Source organism: Brachionichthys hirsutus, chromosome 14 (genome assembly GCF_040956055.1).
Source record: "Brachionichthys hirsutus isolate HB-005 chromosome 14, CSIRO-AGI_Bhir_v1, whole genome shotgun sequence".
Classification (NCBI taxonomy): domain Eukaryota; kingdom Metazoa; phylum Chordata; class Actinopteri; order Lophiiformes; family Brachionichthyidae; genus Brachionichthys; species Brachionichthys hirsutus.
In genome coordinates this window covers 13,064,864-13,084,228 of record NC_090910.1, presented here as the reverse complement: position 1 = coordinate 13,084,228, position 19,365 = coordinate 13,064,864, and the positions used below count along the sequence as shown (strand labels likewise).

The 19,365-nt window shown below is 47.1% G+C and overlaps 1 protein-coding gene across 1 annotated transcript; it reads right to left on the bottom strand.

The window, feature by feature from the left end:
• Positions 1–239: 239 nt before the first annotated feature.
• rps6ka3b (ribosomal protein S6 kinase, polypeptide 3b) lies at positions 240–18,408 on the bottom strand. Its single transcript, XM_068747864.1, has 22 exons — positions 18,213–18,408; positions 16,506–16,556; positions 10,947–11,063; positions 10,622–10,703; positions 10,467–10,547; positions 10,313–10,392; positions 9,848–9,954; positions 9,687–9,724; positions 8,811–8,953; positions 8,582–8,652; positions 8,237–8,325; positions 7,122–7,186; positions 6,957–7,059; positions 6,781–6,890; positions 5,854–5,979; positions 5,690–5,779; positions 5,403–5,561; positions 4,600–4,761; positions 3,818–3,894; positions 3,612–3,729; positions 2,402–2,542; positions 240–1,308 (listed from the first exon to the last, which is right to left on the bottom strand). Exons 1-22 carry the CDS (start codon positions 18,261–18,263, stop codon positions 1,186–1,188), a joined length of 2,184 nt encoding a protein of 727 aa, XP_068603965.1. The 5' UTR covers positions 18,264–18,408; the 3' UTR covers positions 240–1,185.
• Positions 18,409–19,365: the final 957 nt, after the last annotated feature.

Sequence of the window (19,365 nt, the reverse complement as noted above, 5' to 3'; positions counted from 1 at the left end):
CCTTTTGCTTTAACGACCTGGACCTAAGCTGCATGTTTTTCCCTGTCTGTCTGTTTAGTGTTGGGAGGAAGCTGGAGAACCCGGAGAGAACCCACGCTGACACGGGGAGAACCCAGATAAATATACCCATATATATATAGATAGATATATTTATATACACAAAGATGAGAACGTTTCTGTCCCTTTAAACCGTGTGTTGGGAAGTTGACACCCTACCGGCCATGACGCGTCACTGCATCTTGTTCAGCAGCTGATTTTTATTGTTTGAATCAAAAGTCCAGACTCTCAGTCAGATATAAAAACAGAGAGCAGGAGTAGCATCAGGGAGGAAGAGGAAGAGGAAGGAAGCAATTCATCTGTTCAGAATTACATTATCCCAGAGCTATGCTTGATTGAAGAACCGTCCAATCAGGAAAGCGGTTGACACACGCCTGCCATGAGACCAGGCACACCCACGTTACAGATGGTTGATGCCTGCTGGGGGCCACGATGGAGGTAAATCAGCTTGGATTAAAGGGACAGTTCACCCCGAGACATGCCCGTGACCTGTCTTCATGACGCGAATAGAATAGAATAGAATAGAATAGAAAGCCTTTATTGTCTTTGCATAGTGGCTATGCAAAGAGATTAGGAGCGCTGCTCGAGACGACTTTCAGGTGAAACAGATGCAAAGTTCAAGCCTGGTAATATTCGGAAGCTCCTGGATTTAAAAAGCAAGTGGAACATTTAAAGCAACATAAATCAAAAACCATGTAAATAGTTTTCATCAGAGTATATGTTCTAAATATTTTAAATTTCAGAGCGAACCTGAGAGACCAAACATTCCCTTGGACTCCTCGCCTATTTAATCTAAGAGCGGCGTGTAGATGGTGTCACCTCAGCAGCTGCAGGACCTACAGAGAACCCTGTCCAGAGGACTAGAACATGCACCTGTGTCCTCATACCCCCATTTGAGCTAAATAAATATCGTCATCACGCATTCTGTCAGGTTCTCTGAGGTGGAGCTGATTGGAGCTCACCAAGTCAGCTGACATCACCATGAGGTCCAATCAGAAGAGACTGTTGAGGGGCGGGGGTAACAAGGGTGTGGTTCATCAGTAGTCTGTCCCATTGGACCAGAGACTGGAAAGGGAGTGTCTGGCAGAGGTCAACTGGAGGTCACAGTGGAAGGTGCAGGTTCAAAGGTTAGAGAGCTGTGGAGGCGATCTTTTTCAGCCCCCTTCGCTGGGCCAGCGTCGAACAGCCTACGGGTTCCAGGACCGGGGGGATGTTCCTGGTGAGGGCGGAGTAGGTGGCTGCCATCGCACTCTGCCACACGCACACGCGCACGCACACGCACACGCACACGCACACGCACACGCACACGCGCACGCACACGCACACTTAAGTACCAGATGTAGTTTTTATCATTAACAAAAACTTTCCTCAGGAGGATGGCTGCTTTACTCCAAATTATTTCACTGTGTGAACCTGGATCCTGATCCAACCGTATATTTAAATTATTCCTGAAGATGCAATGCATGGTGGGTAAAAGTCACACACACTTACTAACAGTGCATTACTTCATCACCCATATCCCATCAGCTGTTAATCAGAATGATTTCTGATCGATCTGCAGATGGTGATCACTGATCAGCTACATCACTAGACATTCTAGTCCTCCTCCTCCTCCTCAGTTAACTCATTGAGTGCCAGCCATTTTCATCTCAGCTCTATCCTGAGTGGCCCAGTTTTCACCCATTTTCCCCGATCCAAACGCCGAACCTACCAAATGAAAGATTAAAGTCTCTTCTTCCATCAGAAGAAACGTTTGTTCCTACAATTTTTGAAGAGAGGCCGATTTCAATGCGATAGCAGCGAATGTTTGGCACTCAAAGAGTTAAACATGGCTGACCTTGCAGTCAGATGGAGTTGCTGATTGGGCAGTGGACTAGGAGGAGGTGGAAGGGTCCACCCGGGACCGTCACCTGTGCCTCACTGCATCCAGTGATGCTGGGAAACACCTGGCTTTTAAAATGATTGGGGGATGAACTCTGATTGGCTGGACTCATGTTAAAAAACACACCTAAAGACAAAGTCAGCCAGATGATTCACCGTTCATCCAGCAGAGGGGGCTGGACTGACAGCTGGAGATCAAACAGAACCTGTAGTTCAAGCCAGATCTAAAATCTGATCCATTAACATTTGATTTGGTGAGATTGATCCTGAGAGGTTTTAAATCATTAATAATGGAGCACATAGTTCTGCTGAGGAATAAACGACATGTAAGTCGAAGGTTTAATCCTGAGACTGTTTTAACACTTCACTCTCATCTGCTCGCCTCCATGTGAATACATTTTTTATTTGAATGTGTGAACTGATTAATTGCTTCCATGGCAACCACAGTTGTTGTAAGCAGTACCTTGACCAGGTGAGGTGCATCCTGTCGGTTCAGGGTGTATTTGGGCAGCTGGTCTCTGTGGGTGACCCAGGGGTGTCGGAGCACCTGACCCGCTGTTAGCCGCCGGTGAGGGTCGACATGCAGCATTCTGAACACCAGATCCTGAATGAAGGGGACGAAGAGGATGAAGAATGGGAAGGAAGTTGGTCCAGAGCCAGAGGACAACCCAGGAGAAGACACATGGACGTAGTGAGGGAGGACGATGCAAAGGACAGGGCTAGAGGACGACCCAGGAGAAGACACATGGACGTAGTGAGGAAGGACGATGCAAAGGACAGGGCTAGAGGACGATCCAGGAGAAGACACATGGACTTAGTGAGGAAGGACGATGCAAAGGACAGGGCTAGAGGACGACCCAGGAGAAGACGCATGGACGTAGTGAGGGAGGACGATGCAAAGGACAGGGCTAGAGGACGACCCAGGAGAAGACACATGGACGTAGTGAGGGAGGACGATGCAAAGGACAGGGCTAGAGGACGATCCAGGAGAAGACACATGGACTTAGTGAGGAAGGACGATGCAAAGGACAGGGCTAGAGGACGACCCAGGAGAAGACGCATGGACGTAGTGAGGGAGGACGATGCAAAGGACAGGGCTAGAGGACGACCCAGGAGAAGACACATGGACGTAGTGAGGGAGGACGATGCAAAGGACAGGGCTAGAGGACGATCCAGGAGAAGACACATGGACGTAGTGAGGGAGGACGATGCAAAGGACAGGACTAGAGGACGACCCAGGAGAAGACACATGGACTTAGTGAGGAAGGACGATGCAAAGGACAGGGCTAGAGGACGACCCAGGAGAAGACGCATGGACGTAGTGAGGGAGGACGATGCAAAGGACAGGGCTAGAGGACGACCCAGGAGAAGACGCATGGACGTAGTGAGGGAGGACGATGCAAAGGACAGGGCTAGAGGACGACCCAGGAGAAGACACATGGACGTAGTGGGGGAGGACGATGCAAAGGACAGGACTAGAGGACGACCCAGGAGAAGACACATGGACGTAGTGAGGGAGGACATGAGAGAGGCTGGTGTTGGGGAGGACGATGCAAAGGACAGGGTGAAGTGGAGAATGTTGGGTTGCTGTGGCGACCCCTCAGGGGACAGGAAGAAGTACAGTAGTAGTAGTAGGTCCTGAGGGGTCAGAGGTCAAACTGTGTGAAATATACCTTAGCCTCGTTAGAGACGGAGTTCCAGTATCCTCCAGTTAGAGAGAAATTCCCGCTGCCGATACGAGCTAGAATCTCTTCTGGCGTGTCCTCCGGACCGTTAGCAAATGGAGTGAACCTGTGGAGGACAGACGAGGACAGGTCTTATGTGCGGAGCCTTTTAGCAAAGGAGACATGATGTTTTAGTCTCTGTAGCGGGTCCCCACCCTGTTAGCATTGTGTAGAGCAGGACTCCCAGACTCCAGATGTCACAAGCAGCATCGTAGCCCTGCTTCTTCAAGACCTGCAAGGAAACCAGCTCAGGTCCAGTTAAACCAGTACAAGGTCATCTGATCCACTGTCACAGCATCATGTTTGTTCTCTCCATCCATCCTCTTCTGGAGTCGCTCTAGGAGCTGTCTAGGAGGGTCCGTTGGTAGATCCAGAACTTTCCTTCACCACAAAGTTCTGATTCTACAGAACCGTTGCACCTGATACTTCACCAAACCACCCGTCCATCTCATGAAGAGGACTTTGCTTTTCACTTCGGGCAGCACCTGACGCCAAACATGGAGGAAGCAGGCCCCCCGTTTTAATCAGAGCCGAGCCCTGAAGCTGCTCCCCCCATAAATGGACCCACCATGACCACAGGGCGTACCCTGTCCACGTCCACGCCACCCTTCCTGAACACGGACCGGTGAGTTGTTGGGTATCCAACCTTCCCCAAGCAGGACGACAGCAGGGGGCGCTGTTCCTGGCGCTGCGCCTGGCTGTCTACCCAACGTGTGATGACAGACTACATTTGGGACAGGATGCCCCCACCCTGATGCCGGGTGGGGGCATCAGTTCTTAGGGTCCTCTGATGCACTGTTTGAACAGCTTTGGACATTTGCACCAATGCTTTGGCTGCAGTGTGTCCATAAATGTCTTCTCTTCGTCTGCTATCAAACAGAGATACAGGACAGGTGAAGACTACGCTGTCACGTACACTTGTGGACCTGGACATTACCTCAGGTGCAACAAAGTTGGCGGTGTAACACGGCGTCATGAGCAGACCGTTCTCCGCTCTCAGCTGTTTGGCAAATCCAAAGTCACAGATCCTGATGGACTCTGCGTTCCCGCTCTCGTCCACGTAGAGGATGTTACTGGGCTTCAGGTCTCGGTGCACCACCTGGAACACAGCACATGCAGCCAGGTAGGTTAGCGTGAAGCGCCCAATAAGGCAATGAGACAGAACCCGACAGGAAGTCAGTCATCTTGAATTCCCACTCCATTTCTGGTCATTTGTCCACGTTGCACTTCACTACGCGCCTCCTGTCCTGAACCAAGACATCCCAGCTGTGAGTCCCTGGGTTTCCCTGTCTGTCTGTTTCCAGGTAGCAGAGGCGGGGCCCAGGGGTGGAGTCATGGCACACCTGCTCCTCATCTCTCGAGCCGGCTCATTCCTCTCCTGTGTTTTGGCTCGAGATGATGAAGCCTTATGAAGCTTTTGAGGCTTCTTCCTGATTCCATCCATCCATCCGGGGCCGGGTCACGGGGGGGGCAGACTGAGCAGTGAAGCCCAGACTCCTTCCAGCTCTTCCAGGGGGATCCCGAGGCGTTCCCAGGCCACCGTGGTCTCCTCCCGGTAGGACGTGCCCTGAACACCTCCCGGTCATTCAATCCTTGTCTAAACCTCTCCGGTGTTCACTTGTCTTTGTGGTCCGTTCAGAGGTCGTCCTTCCGTTTGGACACCCAGCATCATCTCAGGAGCAGACCGGTGAACAGAACCAGCGTGTAACATTCACAGCAGACGGATGCGACTCAACGCACCCCCTGGACGTGCAGGTACTCCACCGTCTTGGTGATGGTGTACAGGACAGCGCTGGCCTCTCGCTCTGAGAAGAACTTCTGTCTCAGGATTTTATCCAGCAGCTCGCCTCCTTTCATCAGCTCCGTCACGAGGAATGCCGAGCGTCCATCGTCGTATACCTACAAAGAAAATGTCCCCGTCATCAGGTCAGACAGTTTCAGTTTGCTTGACTACTAACAAGCAATGCTAACCACTAACTAGTGGAGCAGCAATGACGCTAGCGGCTAGCTTGTGCTGTGGCTCTCACGTCTTTCAGGGTGATGATGTTGGGATGTTGTCCGTATCTCAGGAGGATCTCCACCTCCTCTGTTGGGTCTCTCTTGGCCTTGTCGATGATCTGCGACAGAAGATCAAGGTGACGGTGTGTCTTCAGACGTTACACGGCTTCCTGCGTAGGACGCTGGGTTCTACCTTGACGGCGTACTCCATGCCGGCTCCTTTGTGCAGACAGCGCTTACAGATGGAGTAGGAGCCGACGCCGATGTCCTCCTTGATCTCGTAGGAGTCTGAGAACTGGGATGTGCTCCTGTGCAGCTGCTACACTCCATGACCGAGAGACACATGACCATCATGAAAATGAGCTTCAGCCGCAGCCGCACCCCCCCAGGTGCCCCGTGTAGATTGTTTGACCAGAAGGTCAGCCTCAGCCCCACCGCTGGTTACACTGGTGTGAAGTGTTGCTGCAGCAGGAGCACCATAGAAACCAGTTCTAACCGGACAATCAGAGGCCAGCACTGGGGGCATCACCTCCTACGACACCCTGAGCTCCTCCCTCTATCTGATTATTCATGTTTTAAATATCCGTCAGCAATCTCTCTCTCTTCTTGCTCTTGTGGCTCTTTCCCTGCTCCTCCTGTAAAGTGCCTTGAGATGAATTCGGCATGTTCCCTCGGTCCTTTTATCTGGTGCTGGAGGCGTTGGTCCCTGTAGGGGACCCTACACCCTCCTCCTGGGAGGGGGGCCTGAAATATTCCTACTGTGTGTCAGTTGGACATGTGTCGTGTTTTATAAAGCAGCTAGAAGTATTGGGCATCCTGCATGCACGTATATTTCTACTTCATCATAGTAATATCTAACATTATGAAATAAAATGAACTGAATATAATAATTGTGTGACATCATCATCAGACTGATGACTTCGTCATTAGAGCAGTTACACACAGCTGATGCTGATTGGCTGTTCAAACTTCCACACAGGTTATTCCTCTTTTCTGATTGGTAGGTACATTCATGTTCAGACAGTTGGGACCCTTTTCAGGAACGTGGACTACAACTACTACAATAACGAGTACTACTACTAGTTGTAATGATAGCCCTAGTCCTATGGATTCAGCGTACCTGAACGATTGTATTTTGCGGTGGTTGCATGTCGTCTTCTGTTATGGCTACAAAGCTGAATCCTCGGAACAGCTGATGGGCATTGGCACTCGGAGGAACGCCAGGAGAGTCTGGGAAACACAGTTCACATTTTACTCTGAATGAACGAGAGGAGGAGGAGGAGTCAACAGCCTTACCTTTGGGTGTCTTGGCCGTGAACTCTGGATCAAAGTAGAGCGTGTCGTCGGGTCGCCCTGCAGCCGGTTTGAAGGGGGGGTGGCACTCTCTGCGGAGGAGCTTCTGCAGGGAGGAGGTGGCGTCAGAACACAAGCTATTAAAGATGGGTCAATGGAGACACTCACATTCCAGTCGATGGTGTTGAAGAACTGATGTCTCTTGATCTCCTCCACACCATCTGGTCCAGCCCCTACAAACAAGAACCAATGAGTCCAGGAAGCCTGAGCCAGTAAACACACCAGCACAACGACTGGCTCTACTGGTTCCTGTGAGGAGCTGCTGCTTTCATGTTAACACAAATCTAAAGCTCAGAACCCTGCATCCTGTTTTCTGGTTCTGCTTGAATGTTAGAGTTCTGAAAGCACGATGAAGATTAGAACGTCTCCAAGTCCATCTGAGATGGTCATGATAGATCCGTGTTGAATCACGTCCGACCCAGACGGAACATCAGATGACATCATCATCATCATCAACAAACTGATTCGGCTACTCCTCAATCTGGGGCCCATGACCCACCTTCTTCCTGGACATTTTGCTAGCCTAAAATGGCTCAGGGTAGAAGACAGGGTTAAACAACTCAAAATGGGATTGGCATTTAAAATAGTCAATGCAGCTCTGCCCTCAGTCCCCTCAATCCCTGCATACCTGAATAAACACCTCCACAGATTTAGTGACACCCACAGCCACAACACTAGAGGGAGCTCAAACAACAACCTGATTACCCCCTCCTACAGGACTAACATGGGTAAATCATCTTTTTATAATACTGCCCCCTAAGGGTGGAACTGTTTGACTCCTGCCTCAAAACATGCACCTCTTTGGCCTCCTTCAAAAAGGCCCTAAAAATACACCTTTCAGGGGGGCAGAAACGGAGATAGTCATCACGACTCTCTCCGGAACAACCCCCCCTTTTGTCCACCTACGTTGTACAGAGTATGTGTCTGTAATTTATTGTTATTTTGCATCTATGGTGTAATTTATTTATTTATTTTATTGTTATTTTGCATCAATTGAGTAATTTATTTTTATTTTATTTGTATTGTTAAATGATTTATGTACAAAGGACTTTCAACGGAAACAAGACCGCAAGGGCTTTTTAGAAATGCACAGGATGTTTGACTGTACTTGTACTGTAATACATGCTACTGTGTACTGTTCTTGTACTAACATTCTATCTAATAAATATATTCATCATCATCATCATCCATCCTGGACACATTTCTGTGTGGCAGCTTCTTACCTAATCTGTTGGCAGGGTTGCGTTTGAAAAGGTTCCTGAGGAGACTCTGAGCTTCTGAGCTCAAGAACTGAGGCATTCCCAGCTTGGCCCTGAAAGCAGGAGAGTCGAGATGAAAGGACAGGATGGGTTCAGAGACGTCCCCACAGAGGACATCTGACGCAGGAAGAAGCACCTGCGTCTTCTCCTAACATGTCTGTGCTCCTCTTCATCACAGCTATGTGCAGCACCGTGCTCTCTGAAGCCATCAGGGTACAGAAGGGTCTTCCTGAGGCCCGGTTCAGGAGCTGCTGCTCAGCTCCAGCTAACAAACACTGCTGATTGGACAGGACAGGACAAGCGTCTTACTTGAGGATCATGGTCATCGTCTCCTTCCGGTCTTTTCCTTGAAACGGCAGCGTTCCCGTCAGCATCTCGAACTGAGACAGAGGACGTGTCACAGAGATTTATTGGACCAGTGGCGTTTGGGCTCATCTTCAAAAATGTGTCGAAGCTGTAAATAGTGGCGAGCTAAATGTTCTCTTTGATGCTCTCTCCTGATAACAATTCATCAGCTGGCTGGTTTCCATTGCCTCACCATCAGCACGCCGTACGACCACCAGTCGGCGCTGTGCGTGTGTCCTCGCCTGTTGACCACCTCAGGAGCCATGTACTCCACCGTCCCACAGAAGGAGTAGGCCTTGTTCTCGTGGTCGATGGACTCCTTACTGAGGCCAAAGTCTGAGCACACACATCAGAGCAGCGTTGGGCAAGTGCATCACCTCACCTTCACCTCTGCCGACCGCAGAACACGGTAACGAGCTGAGGGCCAATCAGGCCGATGGGACGAGACACTTGGATGCAAAAGACAATCTAAAGACACCGAAGTGGACTAAGACCACCACAGGGTTCAGGATGGCAGGCGTCGTATTCAGACGTCTCGTTGATGCACAGGAGGAAGTACCACTAGCAGGGAGAGCGTTGTCTCTGAGCAGGGGTCAGCGGGTTCACGTTGAGGCTTACAGAAAGCACTTCCCAAAAATACATAAATAACATAAGCAAGCTCAGGTCACGGGCAGGGTTAGCAAAAAAGAACAAGACGCTCCCCCCTCATCCAGGAGGCTTCTAAGGTTCTGAGGGACTTAAGGGAAATGCTACTGCCCCCTGTCTGCTGCCTCTGACATGCTACTGTTGCCTGCTGGGTGGATTGTGGGAACTGAATCCCCTGGAGTCATTAGTATCCATAAGGTGAAGGGTTGTTGCCCCCCCGGTGAGTTGTTTTGTTGGGATGCATCCTGGTCTGGTTGGGGGTTGTGGATTTCATTAATACATTTGAGCTACTGGGGTAAAAATGAGTTTATAACCCGGGTGCTTTTACACAGGAGAACCCTGACCCACCTTCCTGACTACACACACACACACACACACACACACACACACACACACACACACACACACACACACACGCACACACCTGTCAGCTTGATGTGTCCGTCCTCATCAAGCAGGATGCTGAAACAAAAACAGTTATTTTTATTTTGACAGGAAATATTTATGCAGCTTGTGCGTGTGTGCGTGTGTGCGTGTGTGCGTGTGTGTGTGTGTGTGCGTGTGTGTGTGTGTGTGTGCTCCTACTTCTCTGGTTTCAGGTCTCTGTAGATGATGCCCAGACCATGCAGGTGGTCGAGGGCCAAAGCGAGCTCAGCCAGGTAGAATTTGACGTCCTCCTCGGTGAACATGACCTACATCAGAGGAGAGAGACCTGCTACAGTTGGGGTTAAGGGTTAGGGTTAAGGGCTAAGGGCTAAGGGTTGGATTAAGGGTTGGGGTTAAGATTAAGGGTTGGATTAAGGGTTAGGGCTAAGGGTTGGATTAAGGGTTGGGGTTAAGATTAAGGGTTGGATTAAGGGTTAGGGCTAAGGGTTGGATTAAGGGTTGGGGTTAAGATTAAGGGTTGGATTAAGGGTTGGGGTTAAGGGTTGGATTAACGGTTAAGGTTAAGGGTTCCTCTTTTGAATCCACGTATTTTCATGGAGGTTCCAACATGATGATCAATTTCGATGAGCACCTAACAAGTTCCTGTGGAACCCGTGATATTACCTCTTTAGACAGACGAGTGAAGAGATCTCCCCCTCGAAGGAAATCCAGGATCAGGTAGAGCTTCCCTTCCGTTTGAAACGCTGAGGAAGGCAGCAAACGTCAGCACGGCGCTCGAGCGCGCTGACTGCTGACGGACGCCGGCGGCTCGCCTCACCGTAGTGCAGCTTGACAATGAACGGATGGTTGACCTCCACCAGGATGTTTCTCTCCATCTTTGTTCTGACACGATCACGCACTGGAGACGGAGCAGAACGGCGTGGAGCTGAACACGTCGGTTCAGAGAACCTGCTAGCAGCCGGAGCGCCGTACCTTTCAGCGTGGCTTTCCTCAGGACCTTCATAGCGTACAGCTGGCCAGCATCCGGCCCCGTCATCTTCCTCACGAGGAACACCTACACACAGATCAGTGTGAAACAAGTCAGTGACTCAACCTGCCCTAAGGTCACAAAGTGCCACGCCTGTTGCCTAGCAACACCGGCAGATCTAGACTTTTAGATGATTAGTACAGTGGAACCTCGAATCTCCAAACTCTGTTTCCCTGTGAAGAACCCAGGCTGAATTTGAAGGAACGTGCCTTCAGAGGCCTGTCGTCTCCATGGCAACAGGCTCATGATCAGGTGTACGAACACACTCACCTTGCCAAAGGAGCCCTGCCCCAGGACTTTACGCAGCTCAAACTGTCGGGGGTCGGCGTTCTCGGATCCCTCCTTCACGTGATGAGTGACGCTGATCTCTCTGACCGGAACGTCGTCCTGTAACGTGATCAGCGCCGTTAGCGTCGTTAGCGCCGTTAGCGTCGTTAGCCGCTGGATAGCTCCAATCTCTTGCTGGTTGGCTTCCATCCCAACGATGACGTCACCCAGCCTGGGGAGGATCTATAACACACCCAAAAGGTCTACTCATGCCAGTAAAGACCAGTCTGGAGACCAGTTGAAAGGTACATGTTTTGATGACCTCAAAGAGGGGCGGGGCTGATCTCAGGTGTTTTTTCATGCAGTAGTGTTTGTGTTACTTGTGAAAGCAGATCAGTGGAGCTCGTTTATTTAGCTTCAACAGCATTCTGGGAAATGAACTAACATTCGTGGTTCTTCCCTTTTGACCATCGGTGACATCATCACATTGTCACTCCCACCACCTATCACATCCCACCACCTATCACATCCCACCATCTCTCACATCCCACCACCTATCACATCCCACCACCTATCACATCCCACCACCTATCACATCCCACCACCTATCACATCCCACCACCTATCACATCCCACCACCTATCACATCCCACCACCTATCACATCCCACCATCTCTCACATCCCACCACCTATCACATCCCACCACCTATCACATCCCACCACCTATCACATCCCACCACCTATCACATCCCACCATCTATCACATCCCACCACCTATCACATCCCACCATCTATCACATCCCACCACCTATCACATCCCACCATCTATCACATCCCACCACCTATCACATCCCACCACCTATCACATCCCACCACCTATCACATCCCACCACCTATCACATCCCACCACCTATCACATCCCACCACCTATCACATCCCACCATCTATCACATCCCACCACCTATCACATCCCACCATCTATCACATCCCACCATCTATCACATCCCACCACCTATCACATCCCACCACCTATCACATCCCACCACCTATCACATCCCACCATCTATCACATCCCACCACCTATCACATCCCACCATCTATCACATCCCACCATCTATCACATCCCACCACCTATCACATCCCACCATCTATCACATCCCACCACCTATCACATCCCACCACCTATCACATCCCACCACCTATCACATCCCACCATCTATCACATCCCACCATCCATCACAGGGGTGGGCAAACTTTTTTACTCGTGGGCCACCATGGGTCCTAAAACTTGACATAGGGGCCGGACCAAGAACAGATGGATGGAGTATTTGTGTGAGCTAATATAAATGACACATGAAAGCTATTGCATTAAAGGATTTGGCCTTTTACAGGTAGCATTACGGGGAAAAGGTCAAACGGATGAGGTTTAATTATAATACGATTTTATTTAATGACATAATTTGGACAAGTTTGGCGGGCCGGATTAAAAAGACCAACGGGCCGCATATGGCCCCCGGGCCTGGGTTTGCCCATGTCTGATCTATCACATCCCACCACCTATCACATCCCACCATCTATCACATCCCACCACCTATCACATCCTTCTTACACTGCAACTGAAGTGGGCATGAACTGGAGGCTGCCGGGTGTCTCAGTGCATTATGGGTCCTGTAGTCCTGACAGACCACCTTCTGCTCATTTCCCTCCTTCCTACCTCTCTCAGTGGACTGCTCCCCTCCCAACCCGTTATCAGAGATGATCTCAGGTGAGCTGATCTCACCTGAGATCAGGTGTCGTCTGCCTACAAACAGAACCTCCTGCTGAATGATGTTGGGGCAGGTGCTGAGGCTACACCTGACTCACCTGTGCTGCAACACAGCGAGAGGAAGCGCTGGTGCACCATCATCATCATCTTCATCCCGCTGTCTGTCCCATTCATGATTTAGTCCAAACAAAGAACACTGAATCAGTGGAGGGATTCAAACCATTTTCTACGGTACCTTTTGCTGCTGTTGAGGGGAACAGACTCAGGTGTGTCTGGAGAACCCTCTGACACAATTCAAGACATTTTCAGTCTGCTTGCGGAGAAGTAGTCTATTACTCTGTCCATTACTTCCACAGAGGATTACTTCGAGTCCTCATCCGGCTCGAAGGATTAACTTTGTTCTACATATTATGTGTCTTTTTAATTTATTGTTATTTTGCATCAATTGAGTAATTTAATATTAGTTTTATTTGTATTGTTAAATACTGTAATACTTTTATTTTATTGTTATTTTGAATCAATTGAGTAATTTAATATTAGTTTTATTTGTATTGTTAATTGTGGATGATTTATGTACGAAGGACTTTCAACGGAAACAAGACCGCAAGAAATGCTCCTCTGAGACAGGATGTTTGACTGTACTTGTACTGTAATACATGCTACTGTGTGACTGTACTTGTACTGTAATACATGCTACTGTGTGACTGTACTTGTACTGTAATACATGCTACTGTGTGACTGTACTTGTACTGTAATACTTGCTACTGTTTGACTGTACTTGTACTGTAATACATGCTACTGTGTGACTGTACTTGTACTGTAATACATGCTACTGTTTGTCTGTACTTGTACTGTAATACGTGCTACTGTGTGACTGTACTTGTACTGTAATACGTGCTACTGTTTGTCTGTACTTGTACTGTAATACATGCTACTGTGTGACTGTACTTGTACTGTAATACATGCTACTGTGTGACTGTACTTGTACTGTAATACTTGCTACTGTTTGACTGTACTTGTACTGTAATACATGCTACTGTGTGACTGTACTTGTACTGTAATACATGCTACTGTGTGACTGTACTTGTACTGTAATACATGCTACTGTGTGACTGTACTTGTACTGTAATACTTGCTACTGTTTGACTGTACTTGTACTGTAATACATGCTACTGTGTGACTGTACTTGTACTGTAATACATGCTACTGTGTGACTGTACTTGTACTGTAATACATGCTACTGTGTGACTGTACTTGTACTGTAATACTTGCTACTGTTTGACTGTACTTGTACTGTAATACATGCTACTGTGTGACTGTACTTGTACTGTAATACATGCTACTGTTTGTCTGTACTTGTACTGTAATACGTGCTACTGTGTGACTGTACTTGTACTGTAATACGTGCTACTGTTTGTCTGTACTTGTACTGTAATACATGCTACTGTGTGACTGTACTTGTACTGTAATACATGCTACTGTGTGACTGTACTTGTACTGTAATACTTGCTACTGTTTGACTGTACTTGTACTGTAATACATGCTACTGTGTGACTGTACTTGTACTGTAGTACATGCTACTGTTTGACTGTACTTGTACTGTAATACATTCTACTGTGTGACTGTACTTGTACTGTAATACTTGCTACTGTTTGACTGTACTTGTACTGTAATACATGCTACTGTGTGACTGTACTTGTACTGTAATACATGCTACTGTTTGACTGTACTTACTTGTACTGTAATACATGCTACTGTTTGACTGTACTTGTACTGTAATACATTCTACTGTGTGACTGCACTTGTACTGTAATACTTGCTACTGTTTGACTGTACTTGTACTGTAATACATGCTACTGTGTGACTGTACTTGTACTGTAGTACATGCTACTGTTTGACTGTACTTGTACTGTAATACATTCTACTGTGTGACTGTACTTGTACTGTAATACTTGCTACTGTTTGACTGTACTTGTACTGTAATACATGCTACTGTGTGACCGTACTTGTACTGTAATACATGCTACTGTTTGACTGTACTTACTTGTACTGTAATACATGCTACTGTGTGACTGTACTTGTACTGTAATACATGCTACTGTTTGACTGTACTTACTTGTACTGTAATACATGCTACTGTGTGACTGTACTTGTACTGTAATACATTCTACTGTGTGACTGTACTTGTACTGTAATACATGCTACTGTGTGACTGTACTTGTACTGTAATACATGCTACTGTGTGACTGTACTTGTACTGTAATACATTCTACTGTGTGACTGTACTTGTACTGTAATACTTGCTACTGTTTGACTGTACTTGTACTGTAATACATGCTACTGTGTGACTGTACTTGTACTGTAGTACATGCTACTGTTTGACTGTACTTGTACTGTAATACATTCTACTGTGTGACTGTACTTGTACTGTAATACTTGCTACTGTTTGACTGTACTTGTACTGTAATACATGCTACTGTGTGACTGTACTTGTACTGTAATACATGCTACTGTTTGACTGTACTTGTACTGTAATACATTCTACTGTGTGACTGCACTTGTACTGTAATACTTGCTACTGTTTGACTGTACTTGTACTGTAATACATGCTACTGTGTGACTGTACTTGTACTGTAGTACATGCTACTGTTTGACTGTACTTGTACTGTAATACATCCTACTGTGTGACTGTACTTGTACTGTAATACTTGCTACTGTTTGACTGTACTTGTACTGTAATACATGCTACTGTTTGACTGTACTTACTTGTACTGTAATACATGCTACTGTGTGACTGTACTTGTACTGTAATACATGCTACTGTTTGACTGTACTTACTTGTACTGTAATACATGCTACTGTGTGACTGTACTTGTACTGTAATACATTCTACTGTGTGACTGTACTTGTACTGTAATACATGCTACTGTTTGACTGTACTTACTTGTACTGTAATACATGCTACTGTGTGACTGTACTTGTACTGTAATACATGCTACTGTGTGACTGTACTTGTACTGTAATACATGCTACTGTGTGACTGTACTTGTACTCTAACATCGGAGGACTTGGAGGCGTGCAGGTCGGACCTCACCTGGACACGGACTGAATGCAGCCGTGCTACCCACTGCGCCACCCTATTTTGGTGATATCATTGAATCATTGATCCATCTGTGTAGCAATTATCTAACGAAAAGGACTGGAACCATTGGCCCAGCAGATGATAATTATTGATTGATAATACAACATGAGTACAGTATTGCATATACAAGTACAACTTTCCTTGTTTGTGAACCTTCTGTTGTCGTGTAATAACTGATCGATCGGCACTAACCAGTCGAACAGTTCCAGAGCGACAGGAAACACGGTGCTAACGATACCCACAATGCCTCAGTGACCCAGAACGAGAACACATAAACACTCTCTCTTTGTGCCTCTTCTGACCGATCAATAATTCTCCCTTTGCACTTTGCATCCATCAATAACCACTCTAGTGCGGGTGGGGGCGGGGCAGTTTAGGTGTTCTAGGTCTCCCTCAAGGCGCAGTGCTGATCAGGGTTCCGGGTTCCGGGTTCCGGTGTCTTTGAAGTGGACTCGTGAACCGGGCTGAACCTTTCAGAACGAGTCCAGCGCCAGCTGCTCATTGATCGCTAAATGTCCATGGATCTAATGTCCCTCCGTCTGCAGCAAACGCCATGACATCATCAACCGGCAGCCTGAGGCCGACCGAGGAGAATACGATCCCATCATCAATAACTAATGATATGGATCAGAGCTGTCCCCCGTTAAGACTTACGGTACTGAAGGCCGTCGAATCGTCGTCGCCCGCTGAATCCTCAGGATCGTCCTGGAGACAAACACAAAGGCGTCACGCTCTGACTCACCTGGTGCACCTGAGTGACATCACAGCTTCAGGCTCAACGCGCTTGGAAATGTGAACAAACTCGCACAAAAGTCTGAATTGGGCGTAAAGCGGTGTGAGTGTAGCCGACTGACAGCAAGGTGATCCAGGTGAGAGCAGGTACAAGCGTGCTGTAGCTATGAGTCACACACACACACACACACACACACACACACACACAGAACACTCCCTCAAAGACAGCAGCAATGAAGATAATCAACAAAAAACAGAACTATTTGATCTTTTAGAATAATGAACTCATTGATCAGAAATACGCCTTTCTAGTTTCAAGAGTTTCTTAGGGTGCGTTCCCACTGCACCAAGAGGACTCGGTTCCTTTGGGAGCAAATTCCTGCGTTCCCACTGACTTCTTCACGGAACGAACTTTCTGAGCAGCGTCGCGTGGCTGAAAGGGGCGCTCGCCGATTGGACAGAGTAGACGGGGAAGTCCCGCCCTCTCCCGTGTTGTTTTTTGAGTGCGCTTTACGGCTGCTGCTCATTCACGGAGGGAATCTCATTTAGTTCTGGCCTAAATCATAAATGTTACACAACGCTAGTCGTTTTTAACAAACACAAAGTCGCTGGGATCAATAAAGTCTCCGGATCGGTTCAGAACAACGGAATGAAACGCTATCGCTGCTGAACAGCTGACTCTCCGCTCCGCAGCCGTGGAGCTGCTGAACAAAAGATTAAAGTACTATAACGCATATTTAGTGAATTAAAGCTACACACAGCGGTACACGTTTCACCGCTTGTAGTTTTCCTGGTGACTGAGCTTCCCCTCAGAGCCGCTTGGAATACTCGCTGTACTTCCTCTACCGGAGACGTAGCGTAGCGTCACTACGGACAGCTGATCCCGCCTTTGCTCCGCCCAAAGGAACCGAGACCCCCCTTTTCAGGAGGACTTTTCTGATCCTCTCCAGAGTCCGGATGCGCGTTCACACTGGCCCAAACGGAGCGGATTATCCGAGGAAAGGAACTCTGGTCAGTTTAAAAGGGAGCAAACTGCGCAGTGGGAACGCACCCTTAGTTTCTTTCAAGAGTCGCCATGGAGGAAGCAGGAGGACCTGGGGACATTCGGGAGGTGAGCAGGAGTAAAACTGCAATACTACTACTGTATTACTACTACTACTGCAATACTACTACTACTACTACAATACGACTACTATATTACTACTACTACTACAATACGACTACTTTATTACTACTACTACAATACGACTACTATATTACTACTACTACTACAATACGACTACTTTATTATTACTACTACTACCATACCATGACTACTGTATTACTACTACTACTCTATTAATACTACTACAATACTACTACTACTGTATTACTACTACTGTATTACTACTACTACCATACTACTACTACTGTATTACTACTACTACTCTATTACTACTACTACTACAATACTACTACTACTGTAATACTACTGTACTTTGTGGAACCTTCTTCACCAACACCACGTCACGGATCTACACTTTGCGAGTCCCACTAATCGGTGTGACACCTGATCCGGGGAATGGAGCCCCCACCGCATCGGGGCTCTGAGCTCACCTGTCCAGGTGTGGTCGGTGTGAACGGACTCACCTCTCCAGTCGGCATCTTGTGCCAGGGATCAGCCAGCTGAGCCAGAGGCATGCTCGTCTTCCTCTTCCTCTTCCTCTTTACTGTCGGTCGACACTTTTCCCGCTTCCCTTCTTTTTACTTTTTCTGCGACTTCTTTTCAAAACAGTTCCAGCTACTTCCGGTCGTTCGTGTTTTCAGAACCGAACCTTCGCGGAGCTCACCCAGCAGGACGGTTCTGTCGAGTCGCTGAGACCGCCCCTGCTTCCTGGGGGGGGGGGTGATCTTCCTCTCAATCACGTTCATCTGCTCTACGCCCACTCACTTCCGTTGTTTCCCAATATGGCGGCCGGTATCGTTTCACCCATGTTTTACCTGTCCGTCAGACGATTGCGTCACTCCGACGTCACCCCTGGGGGCGGTAACCTTTCGTTAATGAGGAAGTGAACCGTTTGAAACTTGTGCTTGTGCTTCGTTTTTGTCCTTAAAGGAAACGTTTAAGCGTCTTTGAGTGTCGCAGCGCTCTATAAACCCAAAACATTATTATTAATAACTCCAATATCTATAAACCCAAATCATTATTATTAATAACTCCAATATCTATAAACCCAAAACATTATTATTAATAACTCCAATATCTATAAACCCAAATCATTATTATTAATAACTCCAATATCTATAAACCCAAAACATTATTATTAATAACTCCAATATCTATAAACCCAAATCATTATTATTAATAACTCCAATATCTATAAACCCAAAACATTATTATTAATAACTCCAATATCTATAAACCCAAATCATTATTATTAATAACTCCAATATCTATAAACCCAAAACATTATTATTAATAACTCCAATACCTATAAACCCAAAACATTATTATTAATAACTCCAATACCTATAAACCCAAATCCTTATTATTAATAACTCCAATATCTATAAAACCAAATCATTATTAATAACTCCAATATCTATAAACCCAAATCATTATTATTAATAACTCCAATATCTATAAACCCAAAACATTATTATTAATAACTCCAATATCTATAAACCCAAATCATTATTAATAACTCCAATATCTATAAACACAAATCATTATTATTAATAACTCCAATATCTATAAACCCAAAACATTATTATCAATAACTCCAATATCTATAAACACAAA

What these genes read in the sequence shown, in the direction of transcription:
- rps6ka3b (XM_068747864.1), bottom strand. Translation starts at nt 18,263, where the DNA reads ATGCCTCTGGCTCAGCTGGCTGATCCCTGGCACAAGATGCCGACTGGA. An exon ending in ACAAGATGCCGACTGGAGAG is followed by an intron (nt 16,557 to 18,212) that starts GTGAGTCCGTTC and finishes GTTTGTCTCCAG; the next exon opens with GACGATCCTGAGGATTCAGC. An exon ending in GCATGGAGTACGCCGTCAAG is followed by an intron (nt 5,780 to 5,853) that starts GTAGAACCCAGC and finishes CTTCTGTCGCAG; the next exon opens with ATCATCGACAAGGCCAAGAG.